The sequence below is a fragment of the Cornus florida genome, unplaced genomic scaffold (assembly GCF_030987335.1).
Source record: "Cornus florida cultivar Cherokee Brave unplaced genomic scaffold, ASM3098733v1 CherokeeBrave_3.0.0_Hap2_Chr06, whole genome shotgun sequence".
In the NCBI taxonomy this organism is placed as follows: domain Eukaryota; kingdom Viridiplantae; phylum Streptophyta; class Magnoliopsida; order Cornales; family Cornaceae; genus Cornus; species Cornus florida.
In genome coordinates, this window is record NW_026775576.1 from 66784659 (window position 1) to 66804185 (window position 19527).

Here is a 19527-nt window from a genome sequence, read left to right on the forward strand (position 1 = left end):
GTTAAAAACCAATAGGAGATGAGTGTGGGAGATAATTGTCAAATACCAGAAAGAATACAAATATATACACACATATATATAGGTAACACTTGCAAGCATTGATATAAATACATCATCCACATAAAGCATACATATGTGAAGAGCAAGCTCCGGGTAGAGATGCGAGATCAAAATCAGTAGTCTGTATAATATAGTTTTGACTCCACACAATGTCTCGATTATCAACTCAAATTTCCTGGTTCGTCGTTAGGCCATAGCAGCAATTATATACAAATCAAATTTCCTCACACTGCTTTTGAGAGCATAGAGGCTATAGCAGCAATGACAAAATCAAGTTCGTCGCTCACCTTTTGAGAACATAGGCTATAGCAGCAATGACAAGATCAAGCACCTCCTTGAACAGGCCTCGTTTCTCTGGTCCAATCGCAGTCACTGACACTGCATCAACATCAAGATTGAGATCTAGCTCGAAGGCCTCATCAACGAATATTTGCATTTGTCTATCCCCACGTGAACCACGCTGGAATACATCATGTGCGTCCTTGGTTCACTTTCTGATTCCCACCAGCATCCCCACTTGAGCTACTAGTGCTTAAGTTATACATTTGCTAAGAAGCAACGTTGGTATATCCCTCCCCTTTATTCCATACTCTTGGAATTATCTCAAGGAATGTGAATTTGCATTACCGGCAATCTGTGACAATTTTATGTGGCCTCTGTTACGCAACCTTGACGAAACCAGTCTTCTGTTGGTAAATGTTGTAGGATGTCTGCTAAACAAATCAGGTAAATAATTGTCCAATGAAACCAGAGACTGAAATGAATAATACAAGGGCTACATGTTTGAGTAGCCAAGCCAACCATTGCGAGGAAATAGGCACTGCATTCCCTCCATTGGTTGTTGAGTAGGATCCCCAATGAGCTTCCCGACATGTTGCTCCTTGCTCCATCAGTAGCACTGAATAACAGATGATCAAGATATTCATTCATATGAACAAAGAGGCAAAAGGAAACATTGAGATTTTAAGAAACAAAAAACATAAAAAAGAAAAAGAGAGGAAAAAAAAAAAAAAAAAAAACACCTATCATTAAATTCCAATGGCGTACACTTTAAAATGTTCCAGTAAGAAAAATATTGATTACAATGATGACAATGTTTATGGTGATGAAATCAACAAAGTTGTTCGATAAGAAAATCATTAACGAAAAAAGAGAATGTAATGACATTCTATAGATTTTGAAGTAAATGACATACGTATTACCGGGCACATAGTAACAGATACAGCGAGACCTATCAGAAATGAAATTTAACTATTTTTCTCAAGAAGAACCTCAAGAGGATGAACACAACATGGAAAAGGAAAGACCTAACCGTGTCCAACCCATCTAACCACTCAAAATTCAACTAGGTTTGGATCAATAATTTTTGTCCGGAAAATTTAGGTTTAGGAAAGCACCATTGTAGACCATGTTGATTTTCAGATTGCCAATGTGGACAAACTAAAAATAAATAAATAAATAAATAACAAACATAACAGTATTGTACTTCAAAATAAAAAATAAATAAAAATGAAACCTGATGTACAAGCACGGTACATGCAACATAAAAAAACAACACCAAAAAAGAATAATCTAATAATCAATATAGACCAGAGATCCCTTGCTGCCTTGACGCACTAAAGGTTTCAAAAGAAGCACCTCACCAATAGATTCAATTTTACACTTGGGGTCTCAACACCTTCATGAATACTCCCTACCTTCTCTATCCAAATGCTTCAAGGCATGGCCTGAGGCACCATTTAGAAATACATTTCTATTTACTTCAGTTTGCTCCATCGCTCCAACTCACAAGCACTCCCAAAGTTGATCAGAAGGTACTATAGATCCAATAAAACAAAAATAGAAGCCCACAACTTCTGCGTTGGCGGAAAAAAAAATATTGTGTTTCAACACATAATGTATCAATTTAGAGATTAATTTTTTTAGAAAATCAAATGATCCACAACTTTATACCCATTCCTTCTGACCAAAAAGAAAGAAAGACGCAATTGAAAGGATCTTTTCACAAAGTTTCCACACACCAAATTAGCCAACGCCTCGTAGAGTGACTTCACTGAAAACAAACCATTCGCGCTCTTCCATACCCTAACATCATCAACTCCCTAGTTATCTTCACCTTCTATAGCATTGCAGAGGAACATTTCCAAATCTTAAGCACTGTGTTTTTATCAAAAGCCAAATCAGTGAATTTCATTTCTCTCCTGCACCATACCATCAGTAACCATAGATTTTTGATCCATCAAGAACTCTAATAAACATGGAAATGCCTCTTTTAGAGCTGACCTCCCAGTTCCAACACCAAGCCTCACTCCAAAACTTCACCAGACCGTCCTTCACCACATTGAAACTCAACCCTTCAAAATTCTCATTCTTCTTATTTATTTATTTATTAATAAGAGAAATGGAAATGTATTGGAAACTAGGCAAATATAACAAAGACAAAAAGACCTTTAGATAAGAAACCATTTCAAACAATCTAATGAAACAAACAACAAAAGCTGAGGAGGATAAAAATAATAACTAAACACTTCAGGGGTATTAGTTGCCTAGTTAGCTAAACCTCAACTTCTGATTAACTACCTTGTGAGCGCTATCTACGATCACATGAAGCACATACAAATATTTTAGAGGCCCTTCAAATCCTTTTTTGTCCCAATTCAAAGAATCCGTTCATCAAATTCAAGTTGGGACGGAGAGCTTTGTTTCTCTCTCGTCAGTTGACTGGCACCTTATTAATCAAATTTACTAATTCTTTTTAACAGTTTTTACTTTTTTTAGTCTGCCTTGGCTACCAAAAGCAAGTTTGCACTTTCCTAGAGGAAAAGAAGAACTTTACATGTAGGGCTGTAAACGAACCAAGCCAAGCATTGAAGTGTTCGGACATGGCTCACCAAATGCAGGGAGGTGCTCAAGCTCAGCTCATGTTCAAACAAGCTTTGCCTAGCCAAGGCTAGGCAGTGTTCAAGCGGAACTCGAGCTCGGCTCGGTTGAGCTTTTTATGCATATCAACAAACAATTGTATGTAATCTTTGTGTGTTTGCATGTGTGCTTAACTGTATGTATGTGTGCATCTATATATATACCTGGGGGAAGAAATCGCCATCGATCTTAAATCAATTAGTGATCTTCACCTCAATCTTTGATTCCACAATTTCATGCAAACCAAAGACCTTCGCGATCAAGAAGTTGATATCACAGGCAATTCTATCTGTGTTACAGTAGCCGTTGACGAAGAAGGGTATCCACCTTTCTGGTTGGTGCTGCAACTGCTGGGTCTTGTTGCCTTCCAATTGGCGCTGCAATTAGGGACGATGAGTTGGAGAAAGAGAAGGTAATAAGAGATTATGGTTTATATGATAATAAGTATATAGTAGGTTGGCTAAGGAATATAGATGGGCTTGGGTTGATTAAGTTTTAAAAGAGATAAAATTGTATAATATAGGTTGGGATGGGCTCGGTTTTATCTGAGAGTTGAGACGAAATTACATTGGCAATGAATCTTCCTAATGTGACCTAAATATATAAAATTATAATACGCACATATTCATGAACTTAAAATGACCCCTTTGGCACAAGATATGGATTGTTTGAACTCATTTGATAATAGAGCTTAAAAACTTTGTTCGAGCTCAGTTTATCTACTAAATAAATGAACATTAACCAAGCCCAAGCGGTTTACAAACAGCTCGTTCATTTGCAGTTCTAATTACATGAACCCCCCATCAAGACCTCAAACAAGGCGTTTGAATAAAGGCTCGTTATCACGAAGGCACATGCCCAATATAAGCTGTCTCATGGTTCTCACCTTAGTTGAAAATTTGTCTTGATACATCCTGCCCCCAAGTCAACTAACATGGGCAACCTTCGGTAGCACAAATAGGCGATTCAAGAGCAGAGCAGCCAAATAATTCTCGAGTTCTCACTTCCCACAACGCCAAAGCCTGCCTTGTCTCCTGTCTTATCAATGCCTAGAAGATGGATATATTTTAGTCAAGTCGGCGCTGCTCTCACAAAAACCATTTTCAGAAACTCCAATTTATAAGAGTGCTTGTCCAAACAAACTGAAATAGTAACAAAAAGATGCAAATGAAAAACCAAAACCAAATATCTGCATGGTACATCATGTGGCTCACTATTTTATTTCTACATATAGATCCTGTAGTAGATGAGAAATGGGTGAGTATCAGAGGCTTTGTTAAATGAAGATGGTCAACCCCACATTAAAGACATGCCAAAAGCAAATGACCACCTCTCCTGCAAAATATATATTTCCTACATGGTGATTTATGGTGCTGTAACATTACCAATAACACATATTCTAGGTATTCAAATTTCAGGGGAAAAAAAAGTACTAGAAAAGCTATGCATCTAGGAAACAATGAAAAAGACAATTGCTTGGGGGGGGGGGGAGGGGTTGCCCGGGCGGGGGAGGGGGAGGTTATTATAATTACAGAAAAAGGAATGAGGGATACCTTCATCTGAACGAATAATATACATTCTCAGCTCTGGCAAATTCTTTCCCTACTTTTTCATCATCATCGTCATCAGTGACAAAGCAGAACTCTCAAGGAGCTCATCCAAACAGGGGTTTGCCAAGACCAATGACCTTCATCAAATAATAAGGTAGCTCTAATTGAAACCAAGACTGGTGGAACGAAGAAATAGGATTATGAAGACTGATGCGTCTGCTCCACCCACCTTGGTTGTCTATGCCTGCACCGCTGTCGGTTAATATAACATGTGCTGCTATAGCAGCAACCCCGCAATCTGAGATCACTCGAGCAGGGTGCAGGCATGGCCCAAACCCCTTACCGGGGCCGGGCAAAACCAAAACTAGCATCAGGTTGCTGCAGATGAAACTACATAGAGACATGCAAAGAATAAATAAGAGGGATTCAGAATATATGATGGGAAATGAAACCAGAGAGAAATGAAATTTGTTGTATGTCAAGTTGCCAACATAAAAAATAAAACCGTCAAATTTTCTGATAGGAATGTGGTAAATGTCTTATCAACATAGTAACATATATGGGTAGGTTACATTTATTATGTTCATCAAGCTCAATGAACATTAAAAATTTTATTTTGATAGGACACTAACTAGAGAGAGAGACTTCCACATTTAAACTGACTGAATAGACCGTTGCAAAAACAGGTAGAACAACTGCGTTTGATTATCAGAACTTCTAATTTTTAAATTTATTTTTGGTATGTAGCGTGTTGGTGGCAGGCCACCTTTTTCCTTTTTTCTTTTTATTTTTTCTTGTTGGGGGTGGAACATAATTTGAGCATCATTTTAAATCATTGAAAGAGCTAATCCAGATTGCAAAAATTAGAAAGTTTTTAAAACTATACATCTGTGGGTCCCATATTTTTCAGGTTTACAGGACCAGAGGGCTTGGGGGTTGTTATAGTCCTCATGTGTCTACAATAGGGTCAGCAAGATCCTAACTATTATAAATTTACACTAGGAAAAGAAAGCCATTAAAATTAGCACACCTGTGGAAAGGGTTGGTGAACATGTTCATGAGAATGCAAGAACGGCATTCCAGGGCACTGGCAAGGATACTGGGGGGAATGCAAGAACAGAGCAGAGGAGGAACGGGAACTGACATGATTGGGACCAAATGGTGCCATCATGGTCTCTGGATGACCATACCCAATTCCTGCAGGAGCTGATGCTGCAACCCATGGCCCTGGTAGATGCTGAGGGAATGGTCGAGGTTGGTGTTCAGAAGTGCTATGGGGCCTATGAACTGATCCAAGCTGTGGAAATTCAGTGTTGTAGTTCAATGCAGGAGAGTACATAGGCTGAATAGTGTAGTGTCCTCCATTGAACCCAAACCCAGGATCAAATCTTTGCATATATCTGGGGAAAAACATATACTACTGCATTAAGGTTATACAACAAATAAGAGGTATGGCTAATGTTTACTATATCTTAAGCTACTCATTATCTAATTACAAAACAGTGCTTTCAAATCCAGACACTATCAGAGAGTAGAAATTCAAAACGTCAAAATCAACCACGTGTCTGCATCTCAAATATATATATATATATAAACTATGTTGTCAATGTAAATTGCATATTTTTGTCTTCTATCAAGTAATGCCATTTAATCTAATTATATATTTAAACTTACACATGTCAATTGTCCATCATGGTCAGTCTAGTATGTAAAATAAAATAAAATAAAATAAATAAAAGAAGAAGAGGAGGAAAAGAACTAGGCCCTTCCATGGATTCAATTTAGGTTTAAAACACAGCATGAAAGGCTAGCATTTTTTCCTTTAACCAAAGTTCGATCTTCCAGAAATAAGAAGAAAAAAATAAATAAATCATGGTCAACAACAACCACCACCAAGCCTTTTCCCAATTACTTGGGATCGGCTACATGAATCCTACGTTTCCATTCCTCTCTATTTAAGATCATAGCCTCTGTCAAATAAATAAATCACTGGTGGAAGAGAATAGATATTAGTTCCAAATAGTTTGAGCATTATTACTAAGATAGAGGATATATACAAACCGCAGGGGGAAGCTGTACTGACCACAGTCAATCAGTCCCGCAAATATTCCCAACACCAACAAAATGGCCAACCCAATTTATATAATCCATAGGGATTGTATGTGCATGCCAGCCAGCCAGACATCCGCAGGAGGAAATGTAAAAAGAAAAAAAAAAAAACTTTTTGAAAATAACAAGATTAAAAGCTAAACATATTGCATGTTTAGATCATGCATTCTAAAATTAGCTAAAGATCACTCTCATCACATGGATGAGTGTTGTACCCAAAATAAAAAATAAAAAATAAAAAAAATTGCAGCCTCGTTACCATCAATAATCGCAGTAGTAACATAAACCAATCTGAGTGAAAGACAGTAACAAAACAAGATTTCTATGCCCTCGTAGTTTAAAAAAATAAGGATAAAAAAGAAGGAAGCAAAACCATCCAAAAGATATAAATTAAATTCAATACTTTATTTATTTATTTGTTGGAGGGTGGTGGAATGAATAATATTACCTCTCATAGTTTCTGTCATAATCAGGATCCTTGCAATCAACTTCACGGTCTCGAAAGATAGCCACCCTGCTATTTGTTTTGAACCTACCAAGTGGCTCCTTCTCTGTCCAACCTCTAACTGATCTGCTGCTACCTGGTGAAAAATCAAGTGAACTCCTACCTGTATTCGTATCAGATCCACCTGGAAGAGATTTTTCTTCTATCTTCGATATTCCCAACGAGCCACGGCGTAAACTCTCCTGCATTTTTGGTTCATTTTCTGATTTTTCAACAGCACCCCCACTAGAACTACTACTGTTAGAGTCAAATATCCGTGCACGAGCCTTGTTGTACTCCTCTTTTCTTTCCTCCATGCTTTTAGAATTATTGCTCTTTAGGGAATGTGAATTTGCATTGCTACTAATCTGTGACCATTTCTGTGGCCTCTGTTTAATTGCAACCTTAGTGACACCACTGTCTTCTGTTGGTAAGTCTACAGGGATGTCTGCTAAACGAATCAGAGGAAGCCGACTGTCGGAAGTCTTGCGGACAATAATTCTGGAACCAGAACCATCAGGTAAACTATTGTCTAATAAAACCATTGACTGGAGTGAATAGTGCAGTGCTACACGGTGTGCAGCCAACCGTAGATAGGAAGTAGGCAGCTGCTGGAACTCCATTTGGTCTTGAGTAGGATCCTGGATGAACTTCTCAACATCTTGCTCCATCCGTAGAACTGAAGAACAGATATAGTAAATATTCATTTGTCATTTGTGTGAACAGAAAAAGGCAAAAGAAACCAACACATCACTGTCCGGATTTTTTACAAAAATTTAAAAACTATGGATACTCAATTGCCAACAGAATACATTTACATCATAGTTCAAAACTTAAATTTTAACAACGATCATTTCATGATTTGACGACGGTAGTGATACTGATGATGATGATAAAAGGAACTCATTTGTTCATCTACCAAAATATTATAAAACCACACTTATACCTTTATAGACAACTAAGTAAGGGGAGTAAAATCACATAAATCAACAATACCTAACAAAATTTTACTACCAACAAATTATATGAAATCGAAGTAAGATACAATAATCCAAAGTCCAACCTCATTATATATATATATATGTAGTTATAATCGAAGTACAAAAAATCCCAGTAACGGATACAGAACCCAAAAACAGAAAAACTTGCCTGAAAGCCGTTCACGAGGCTTTTGCAAAGCTTCTCGGAGAAATTGATCAACCGAATTGATAACATCTTCGGAAACACCACCAGGTGAAGCCGAAGTAGAAGAAGACAACGAAGCTGGACCAGAAGACGAAGCTGAACCCGAAACGTCGCCCAGCTCAGGAGAAGTAGATGAAGACGACGATGGTGCTTTACAAGAAGTGTCTTTCTTGGATGAGAGAATCAACCGGCTCATACTGGTGTCCAAGTCCGCCAACTCCCATGAATCTGGTGGGGCTCCGATGTTCTTCCCAGAGCCCTCCATGGTTGAGCGGAGTCTAGGGTTTGTGTATCGAAGGAATCATCAAATTCAGCTCAACTCTAGGATCTAGTAAACCCTAGGTTCGAAAAACTGGTCGAAATTCATGAGAAGGGCAGATTGAAATTGATGGTTGACGAGAGATTAGGGCACGCTATAGAGGATAGGGTTTGACGATGAGCGCGCGAAAGCTTCTTCGAGCGCGCATTCTCTGTGTCCGGAGTGTCGTTTCACTTGTCTTATGCATCGTTTTGCGTGTGGAAACTAGTTAGCAAAACCAAACAGCTGGATACACGGCTTAACAAGTGCCACTGGTGGGACCCACATGACAATTATGGTTCCGTTTGGGTTGATTTTATGAAAATAGTTCCCGATGACTTGAAAATCAATGTCACATAAAGTGTGAACAGAGACGGATTAGCAAGCAGTGAAAAATTAAATGAGAGCGTAAGAGGAAAACGTACTAGAGAAGAATTGTGTGATTTTAAATAATAAAAAATAATACAAGGTATATTTTAATTGAAAAAGACTTTTGATATTTTTATTGTATTTTTAAAAAATACTCTAATTTTTTAAAAAATAACCACCAAAGTTTCTATCCAAATATTTTTTAAATAAAAATAAAAAAAAACTATTCTCAAAAATTTAAAGCTAACGAATTTTATATTATATCTATTTGATTGACTTTAATAGATGAATCTACGGTATAAACTCATCCCATAATAAAATTTGTCTCGACATTTTTCTAAGGGTGTCCAGTGAAAACCGTGTATAAAGGAACTAAAATGAGAGAATCATGTAACAGTTTAACATATTTTGTAAATTTTCAATTATAACATTTTTCTATAAAAGTCATTATATTCCGATGGTATTTTGTTATTACGCTTGAAGTACATTGAATTAGAAGATCATGTCATATAAATTACTGTCATTATTTTGGTGTGATTCTTATATACTAAATTCATTATGCTCTCAATCCTTAGAGGTTCAGTGGACTCAAATTTTAGTGTTGATCAAGTTTTTTTTTTTCGTGGGTGTGTTGGTCACTTTGATTTAACAAGAAATTTTAATGTTGATCATTTTGATTTAACAATGTGAGATCTTTTAAAGTTAATATAATGGTATTTTAGGTGGCTAATGTGTTTTGATTAGGGATGGCAACGGGACGGGTTTGGAGCGGGTTTCCCTAAATCCCGCCCCGCCCCTTTTAATTTTTGTCAAGTCCATGCCGGCCCCGAGACTCGCGACGGGTTGAATTTTCATATCCAACCCCGCCCCGTTAGGAAATACTGTGCCCCCGTGCCCACCCCACTAATAAATTTTTTTCTCCCACTTTTTGGAACTTAAACTCCTGCTATTTAAATGTGCAAAGCCTAGGATTGACACAACATAAATAAAATTATGTATTCTAACAAAAATAAAAAAAATAGCATGCACATAACATAATTCAAAGAACATAATAAACAAAAATAAAAATTTAATACAACCAAATCACAAGAAGTTCTAAGCTCCAACTTTCACCATAACCAAAACAAAAGTAAATTTAATACCAAGTTTACATCCCAAATTAGGATTGTAAGAGATGGGTTGGGTAAGCCGCTAAAATAACTTATTAATATATATATATATATATATATATATATATATATATATATATTAAATATAGTTATATGCAGGGCGGGGCGGGGCCCCTAGGATATGTATATTGAACCCTTACCCGCCCCGTGACCCTCGACGGGTACAAAATTTGTATCCATGTCCACCCCAACGGTATAATAAGTGTTCTCATATCCGTTATTAACGGGGCGGAACGGGGCGGTAAAAATTGACATCCCTAGTTTTGATCACTTCAACCTAGTCAACATATTTAGTAAAATGTTACTAAATTATTTATTTAGAAAAATATTTATTTTAATAATTTTATAAAAAAATTTAATTCAGTTATGATAAAGTTTAAATCGGTTATTCAAGGAATACACGAGGTAAATATGCCTTATTTTTCGTGGAGTTACTTATGAATATCCAGAGACTTATATGTAATTATTTAGCAAGGTATGTCATTCTTGTAATTTTCAATTGCATAGTGCAAGTACAATAATATTGTGATAGTTATTGTAATTAATTGGATACGAAAGAGTAAAAACTCTCTCTCTCTCTCTCTAGAGAGCTAAGACAGGAAATCTTTTTGAATCCTTATCTCTCTAGCCTGGTTATTTTATCAGCAATCTCTAGGTCATATTCGCTTAGACAAAAAAACATACAATACACAAAATAGATAGCAAGGGAAAGAGTTCTACAACTCAACCTATGGGATAATAAGCTTTTACTGGTATTTAAGACTAAAGTGATCATGTTCAAGAAAAATGAAAGTATATGACTATTAATCAATTGTCCAAAATTTTAATTATTGCATAAGCAATATAAGTTGTTCATAAGTGATACGCACAGGATGGATCGTATGATGTGAATTCAGTTTTTTTTAACATATACATAGGAGAGAATCCAAGTTTTTGAATATTTAAAAGGTGGAGTAAAATGAGATGACATCCTGATTGTATTGGAAACTTTAACAAAAACAAACTCAAATTCTTTGTGCATACATTTTTTTTTTTTTTTTTCGAAAATTAAAACAATTTTCATTAAGTAAAGAACTTTACAAAGGTTGGGCTTGGCCCATAAGAAAAAGGAGCCCAAGGCTGCAATACAAGTCCAAACTAGGACATACATAAAGCAAGATAACCACCACTAACTGCCGTTAATGGAGCATCAATACAATCCGGTGAAAACAAAGGAAGGCTAAGCCTTGATGTATCAGTCCGGTGGCCGGGGAGGAGGCCTACAGCATGAAGGAGATAAATTCCAATCCATGAGGATCAATTTCGCCGAAGCGCATTCTCTCAGACAACCTGACTTCAAAATACCTACTATTGTGGAGCAAACTTTTGCACAGACGACTCTCTGGGATGATTTGTGTCCTTTGAAAATTCGAGCATTTCTCTCTTCCTAGGTATGGTATACCAAAGCTGATATGCATAATTTCCTATGCAGGTTAATTGGGTTATTTGCTTTCCATTTAGTGCTGATCCACACTACAAGATTCTCCCAACTTGTAATTGTTGTGTGAATGTTGCTCTTGTATTTGATAAAACGCCATAGAGGGGAGGTGAAGTTGCAATTAAAAAATAGATAATCATGAGACTCACTTGATATGTTGCAGGGGGAGTAAATGTTATGATGTTTAGCCATAGATTTACTGTCGAGTGTTGGTAGTTTGCATTGGGCAGGCAGCCAAAGATTGAATTTCATTCTTGGTATGGTTGGATAGTGCCAAACAAGGTTGTGCCATGGGACAATAGGAAGGTCACCTACTATGTGTGCCACAGTGTGTTTGAATGAGTAGTTGCCATTAGGTGAGACTGTCCACTTCTTACTGTCACTTCTAGAAGGGCATGGAGGTGGTAGTGCGAGCAATTCAAGGATTGCACTAGTAAAAGAGGGAGGGAATGGCCAGTTGCTGTCGACAATGAATGTATCCATAGTTGTTGTACCATTAAAACCAGCTGCAGTGAGTAGATGAAGTGGAAATCTTGAACTTAAAGGACCCCTTGGAGCCCAATTGTCCCACCAAAAGGAAGTGTTAGCACCATTGCCTATAGAGTACTTTATGAGTTGTCTAGCAGGGTGCCTTAGTTGGAGAATTTTCCTCCAACTCCAAGAGTATGGCTGAGGGTAGTTCAATGACCATAGGTTTATGGACTTCAGTAGATGAGAGTGGCACCATGTAATACCCCGTAATTAATTAAAGAGTTTAGTGTATTTAAATTCAATTATGTGTGGATTCCTGTACCTATTATTGTGCATGCTTCATTGTTATATTAAGTTCATTTAATGGTGCATGTAAATTAATTGTGTATGTTAAAATAGTAAATTTATGTATTTAATTGTGCATGTATTATTATAATTAATTTTATTTGTTGATTATGTTTAATTAAGCAATATTAGTTAATTAGAATATTATATTTGTGTTATAAAGTATTATGATGATATAATATATTATTTTGTAATAACAATAATAATAATTATATTAGTTTAATAATAAATAATAATATTATAATAATAATAATAATAAAAGTTTATTAATAATAATATTAGTAATAATAATAATAATATTTATAATAATAATAATAGTATTAAACCAAAGTCATGATGAGATTAGAGATTAGGATAGGATTGCATCAATGGTTATGGTTGGAATTAAAGCCATATAGGTAGGAATATGAGAAATGGGTGAGAAGTTATTATAAATTAGATATTTATAATATTTATATTATATATTTTGTCTATAAATTAACTAGCTTGCCTTAGAAAAAAATAAAGGGAGTTAGAAGCAAAGTATAAATTCTAGAGAGCTATTTTATAAGAGTGAAAGGAAAAGAGAAAGAGAAAGAAGCTTGGACCGGTGTAGGCAATTTTACCCGACTACGCGCAGACCGGCGGATTTATTTTAAATCCAAAAAGGCAAGTTATTATCTACTTTTCCCCTTTGAATTAATAAATTAATTGTTTAGCTTATTTTTATGCATAGAGCCAAGGTTTGGAGGTTAATAAATTATTAATTTTATTTTATCAAATTAATGGAATTTTAATTAAGTAGGATGGTATATATTTATTTAATGTCCTATGAAATTAATAATGGCTAAAAATAATTAAATAAGACTTTAGGGATTTTTCTAGAATTTTCTAGATTTTTCCGGGCATTTTCTGCAATTTCCGGCGACCTTCCGGCGAGTTTTCCGGTCGCCGGCAGTGGGGGAGACGACCGGAGTGATCCGGTGCGACGCGGCGCACCATAGGAGGTGTACGCGCGCATCCTGGCCATTAATGGAGTCTGATTGATCCGGTGCATCGCGGTCCATGATACCGCGGTACACCCGGATCAGGGAACGTTGGATGGAGGAGATGCAGGTGGATTGATCCGGTGTGGCGCGCATGCAGGAAAGCTGATGCAGCCAACCAACCGGAGGACGCCGCGTCAGCAAGGCACTCTTAGTGCGCGCGTGGCAGCGCGTGCGCGCGCGTGGGACTCTCCAGACGCGCGTGGGAGCGCGTGCGGGCGCGTGGCTGATGCCAGACGCGCGTGGAGGCGCGTGGGAGAGTGGGGAAAGCTTGGCTGCGCGTGGGGAGGCTCTGGGAGGCGCGTGAGGGCGCGTGTGGGGTCCCTACAGCTGCTGGAAATTACCAGAATACCCCTAGGGCTTGTTTTGTAAATTCCAGAACCTTAAACTTGGATTTTTAGGTACTGTGTTGGTATTTACGGGTTTAACGGGCCACGAAATTATTATTTTAACACCCGTTACTTATTCTTATGGCCGATTAATCTTTTCTAAGCATTTATTGGCTCGTTCGCAGTACGGATACTAATGTGATTTATTTAACGACATTGTTAAATATAAATAGTGTTATTATCGTATTTAATGGTATCAAACATTACTGTTAAATTAAATAAGGCCATGGTTTTAATCAGATAAATTATCCATGATATCTTATAGGATGTTCATACTGTTAATTGATATATAAACCATGATTATTATGCTGTGTGCATTTCAGGAAATAAATGGACTGTTTAATTATGTCGCATTTATATTATATGGATGTGTTGCCATATAGAACCATATGAGCTGGCTAATAAGTTTTGACTCATTTATACCTTATGCATTCGTTGCGATAGACAGATGTGTGGCTGTCGGGGTATGTGGTTTAATATTATTGGCATGTGTTGCCTAATTGACATACTCGGTATATTTATTAATATTGTTGGCATGTGTTGCCTAATTTATATGCTCAGTATATTCATCAGTACTTTGCGAGGTGTTATCACTGTGTAGTTCGCTATAGTCTGTGTTGTCAGTACCGTGCACCATGTATAATAGCTGATTTCCCGGGTAGGGAAAGGCGACACTTAACCACCTAGTGTGAGTCTAAGTGATCACCGTCTATTCTGGTTGAGGTCATGTTATACATCGGATAGTTCCCGTAGGATGTATACAGATATAGTACTCATCCGATTCATAATGATTAATTTATTTGATTCTCTGATTTGGGTCATAGTAGAGAGGACTTGCTCGTGGGGTTGACCCACCATTGTTGTTATTTCAGGATACGGTCAGTATCCGTTTCAAGGCTGAGGTTAGCAGTGTGGGACCATCATCCGAACTCATCTACTCTTACAATCCAGTGCAGGGTAGAAGTTTTATGTAATACTTCAGTTTCAGTTTTTATTTACTTTTGGCGTTGAACTCTCAGGGTTATATTTAAGGATCCCTGACGTAGGATTTCCAAGTTGTAATGAAGTACTGTATTAAATAAAGGATGGATGGATGTTGTATTATTTAATGTTCCTTTCCTGTCTAAATTCTTTTATTTCCATCATTTTGTATTCCATGCTTGTATATTGCCAATTGTTTTTGATATCCCTCGTTTTTCGTGTATAAGCCTGATCAACTTATGCGTGGAAAATGTGGGGGTGTTACAGTTGGTATCAGAGCATTCCAGGTTCGAGTGTCTTAGGGATCTGTGATTACTATACTTCCGCGTTGTGTATTCTGATAATTAGAGCCTAAGTATTAGGGTTCTTTGTATTCTTTTAGTCGGTCCATTATAATATACTGACGTTAGATTTTTCTGAATTTAAAAGAAGGATGTCTCGGCGTGGGACAAGGAATGCGAACCGTCATCGCAGTATTTCCCCAACTCAAAATGAGAATCAGGAATTTTCTCCTCAAGTTGCTGATATCATTGCACGAGCGGTGGCAGCAGGAGTAGCATCTGCTCTACGAAACCAGCAACCTCCTCCGATAGTACCTGTTCCTGAACCAGTGGCACAGCCAATGTCATGGGACAAAGTTCGTCACTCGTTCATCCGGGGAAATCCACCGACATTTGCGGGGTCCACAGATGTCTTGTTAGCATATCAGTGGAAACAGGAGAGCGAGCGTCATCTTCGGATGGTAATCTGTACCGAAGTGCAGAAACAGATGCTGGCTACGTTTATGCTGATAGGCAATGCATTGCAGTGGTGGGAGTCTGTTACTACTGTCGAAGACAGGACCAGATTGACGTATGCTGAATTTCAGACTCGCTTTGACGACAAGTATTTTCCTATGTCAGTAAGATCAGCGATGAAGACCGAATTTCTGGATCTGCAACAGGAAGATATGACTGTGGCTGAGTATGAACAGAAGTTCATAAATTTGTCATTATTTGCACCAGAGGAGGTCAATACGGAAGAAAAGAAGAGAGACCGCTTTGTGAAGGGGTTAATATGGCCGATTAAAGTGGTGATCTTAGGTAGTCCAGCATATACTACTTATATCCAGGTGGTTAATGCCGCCTTACAGCACTGCCAGATGAGGAGTGATTACCGGAAGTCCAAGGGAGATAAGCGGACTAACCGAGACTACCAGATAGTGGAGAAAGGAAGCAGCAGTGGTACCAGGTCCAATGATCGGGGCAGATTTCAAGGACATCAACCTTGGAAGAAAAACAAAGGAAACCTAGATGTGCAGAGGGATGGAGTCCCTAATCAGGGTAGACAAGGTGGGATACCTCAGACCGGACAGGAACAGTGGTCGGGAAATCAACAGAGAAGGCAGGCAGGTCCTTTTACGGGACGTTGTTATCACTGTAGAGAGATTGGGCATCCGGCCAAGATGTGTCCCAAAGCTAAACAGGGACAGTATGGGCAGCCGAGACCTAATCAGCCGTTACCTCTACCGGCCCCACCGATGCCACGTGGGCAAGTTCAGAATTTTCCGGCACTTCCAGCACCACCATTTCCTCTGGGACAACCTCCACAGCAATTGCATCATGGCAGAGTTTATAACTTCATGCCACATAATGCGCCGGCTCCTCAGGTTATTGAGGGTATGTTTTCTATACATGGTAGAACTGCTCGTATACTATTTGACACTGGTGCATCACATTCTTTTGTGTCTAGATCTTTTGTTATCTTATCTGGTATGACGACTCAGTTATGTGACCAACCTCTTAATATTTATACACCATTGGGAGTTGGCGCAATTTTACGAGAGTATAGCGGTGATATTCTTATAGATATGGGCCGGCTTCGATTTCTTGCAAATTTGTTAGTGTTAGATATGCATTCGTATGATGTTATACTTGGGATGGACTGGTTATCTCAGTACCATGCTCAGGTTAACTGTTACGAAAAGTCTATTGGATTTTCCATACCAGGACAGGAGATGTATCTTCTTGTTGTACCACAACCTGATAGAGGGCCTAGCACTTATTTATTCGTTCTTGAGGAGGACTCACAGGAAGCGACTGCGGTATCTCTTGACAGCATCCCGGTAGTACAGGAATTCCAGGATGTATTCCAGGAAATTCCAGGCTTGCCACCGAGTCGAGAGATAGATTTCGTTATTGATTTAGCTCCAGGCACTACGCCTATTGCTAAGGCGCCGTACCGAATGGCACCAGTGGAGATGCGAGAGTTGAAAGATCAAATTCAACAGTTGCTCAGCCAGGGATTTATTCGCAGGAGTACTTCACCATGGGGAGCACCAGTACTGTTTGTAAAGAAGAAGGATGGATCTCTTCGTCTTTGTATTGATTACAGAGAACTGAACAAGGTCACTATTCGCAACAAGTACCCGTTGCCCAGAATTGATGACCTGTTTGATCAGTTGAAGGGAGCTACTTACTTCTCAAAGATCGATTTGAGGTCTGGTTATCATCAGCTACGAGTCAGAGAACAAGATGTTCCAAAGACAGCATTTCTCACGAGGTACGGATCTTATGAGTTTCGTGTTATGCCTTTCGGTTTGACGAACGCTCCAGCTGTCTTTATGGACTTGATGAATAGAGTATTCAGAGAATACTTAGATCAGTTTGTCATTGTTTTCATTGATGATATTCTGGTTTACTCTAAGTCGGAGAAGGACCATGCCAGACATTTACGCACAGTATTGCAGACACTTCGAGAACATCAGTTGTTTGCGAAGTTTGAGAAGTGTGAATTTTGGCAGAAAGAGGTCAAATTTCTGGGACATGTAGTGTCAGAAGAAGGGTTAGCAGTAGATCCAGCCAAGGTTGCGGCCGTTATGGAGTGGGGACAGCCTACCTCACCGACAGAGATTCGCAGTTTTCTGGGATTAGCGGGGTATTATCGCCGGTTCATCCAGGGATTTTCCAAAATTGCGGGTCCACTTACTCATCTGACTAAGAAGAATGTACCATTTGTATGGAATGATTCTTGTCAGACTGCTTTTGCTGAATTGAAGAGTAAGTTAACTTCTGCACCTGTCTTAGCCACACCTCAGAGTGGAATCGAGTATTTAGTATTTACCGACGCTTCTCTGAAGGGTTTGGGTTGTGTGTTGATGCAAGAAGAGCGACCAGTTTCTTATGGGTCTAGGAAGCTTAAGCCTCATGAGCTTAATTACCCGACTCACGACCTAGAGCTCGCCGCAGTGGTTTTTGCCTTGCGTATTTGGAGACATTATCTTTTGGGGGAGACTTTTCGATTGTTTAGCGATCATAAGAGTCTACAGTATTTGTTCACACAGAGGGAACTGAATATGAGACAGCGCAGATGGTTGGAATTCGTGAAAGACTATCACTTCTCTATTCAGTATCATCCAGGGAAAGCGAATGTTGTAGCAGACGCACTCAGCCGCCGACCCTATGTCAGCCTTTCAGCTTTGTTTACAACAGAGTGGGATGCTTTGAAGACTGTTGATGAGTTAGCAGATGCTTTTATGGCATGTGTGGTAGTAACTCCTTCTATCATTCATCAGGTCATTCAAGCGCAACTCTCAGATCAACAGTGTATTGATCGGGTTTCGGAGTTAGCCTCCGGAGATGTTCCTTTTTATTCTATAGGGACTGATGGAGGATTGAGGTACAAGGGACGTTTAATTGTGCCTTCAGCTGACAATTTGAGAAATGTGGTGATGAGAGAGACACACACTTCTCAGTTCTCTGTACATCCAGGGGGAGACAAGATGTATCAGGACATGAAACGCCAGTTTTGGTGGGCCGGCATGAAAAGAGATATAGCTATTTTTGTCTCTAAATGTAGCACCTGTCAGATGATTAAGATTGATCATCAGAGACCGCCAGGATCGTTACAGCCACTTCCCATACCAGAGTGGAAATGGGAGAGTATTTCCATGGACTTCATAGAGGGATTACCTACTTCACAGCATAATCACAACTCTATTTGGGTCATTGTTGATAGATTGACCAAGTCCGCTCACTTTCTGCCTGTTCGGTCAAACTTTACGTCAGAACAGTATGCTAAGCTGTATATTGCAGAAATGGTGAAACTTCATGGAGTACCATTGTCCATCGTATCAGATAGAGATCCGAAGTTTGTATCAGGATTTTGGAGGAGCTTTCAGCAGGCTTTGGGTACAGAACTATATCTTAGCACTGCTTATCATCCTCAAACAGATGGACAGACTGAGCGAGTTAATCAGATTTTAGAAGACATGTTGCGGGCATGTGTTCTTGATTTTAAGGGCAATTGGGAGGAATATTTGCCGCTTTCAGAGTTTGCTTATAACAATAGTTATCAGAAAACTATTGGTATGGCACCATTTGAGGCTTTGTACGGTAGACCGTGTAGGTCTCCTGTCTGTTGGCTTGGAGTTGGTGAGAACAACTTTTTGGGTCCTGAATTTATTAAGGACACGTCAGAAAAGATCGCTATCATTAGGGATCGGATGCGTACAGCTCAAAGCAGACAGAAAAGTTATGCTGACCGTCGAACTCGTGCTTTGGAGTTTAAGGTTGGTGATCAGGTTTTGCTTAAGGTTTCTCCTATGAAGGGAGTAATGCGGTTTGGGTCAAAGGGTAAGTTATCGCCTCGTTTTGTGGGTCCTTTTATGATTACAGATCGGATTGGGGCAGTAGCTTATCGTCTGGCTCTACCAGAT

At 38.7% G+C, this 19527-nt stretch overlaps 1 protein-coding gene across 7 annotated transcripts; it reads right to left on the bottom strand.

The window, feature by feature from the left end:
• Positions 1-43: 43 nt before the first annotated feature.
• Positions 44-8830, bottom strand: LOC132311823 (uncharacterized). 7 transcript variants are annotated; one of them, XM_059809943.1, is made up of 8 exons: positions 8272-8830; positions 7087-7801; positions 5560-5929; positions 4533-4919; positions 3866-4028; positions 3144-3356; positions 862-958; positions 44-770 (listed from the first exon to the last, which is right to left on the bottom strand). In XM_059809943.1, the coding sequence occupies exons 1-4, from the start codon at positions 8570-8572 to the stop codon at positions 4869-4871; spliced, it is 1437 nt and encodes a 478-aa protein (XP_059665926.1). In that variant the 5' UTR covers positions 8573-8830; the 3' UTR covers positions 44-770; positions 862-958; positions 3144-3356; positions 3866-4028; positions 4533-4868. The 7 variants fall into 7 exon arrangements, with proteins under 7 accessions (XP_059665926.1, XP_059665923.1, XP_059665925.1 ...); XM_059809940.1 differs by having other exon boundaries at positions 44-958; XM_059809942.1 differs by having other exon boundaries at positions 44-958; positions 3866-4061.
• Positions 8831-19527: the final 10697 nt, after the last annotated feature.

Coding starts and splice junctions, on each gene's coding strand:
- LOC132311823 (XM_059809945.1), bottom strand. CDS start 8,572: ATGGAGGGCTCTGGGAAGAACATCGGAGCCCCACCAGATTCATGGGAG. Junction 5,930..7,086: donor TATGACAGAAACTATGAGAG/GTAATATTATTC, acceptor GTTTTTCCCCAG/ATATATGCAAAGATTTGATC. Junction 4,920..5,559: donor TTCACCAACCCTTTCCACAG/GTGTGCTAATTT, acceptor GTCTCTATGTAG/TTTCATCTGCAGCAACCTGA.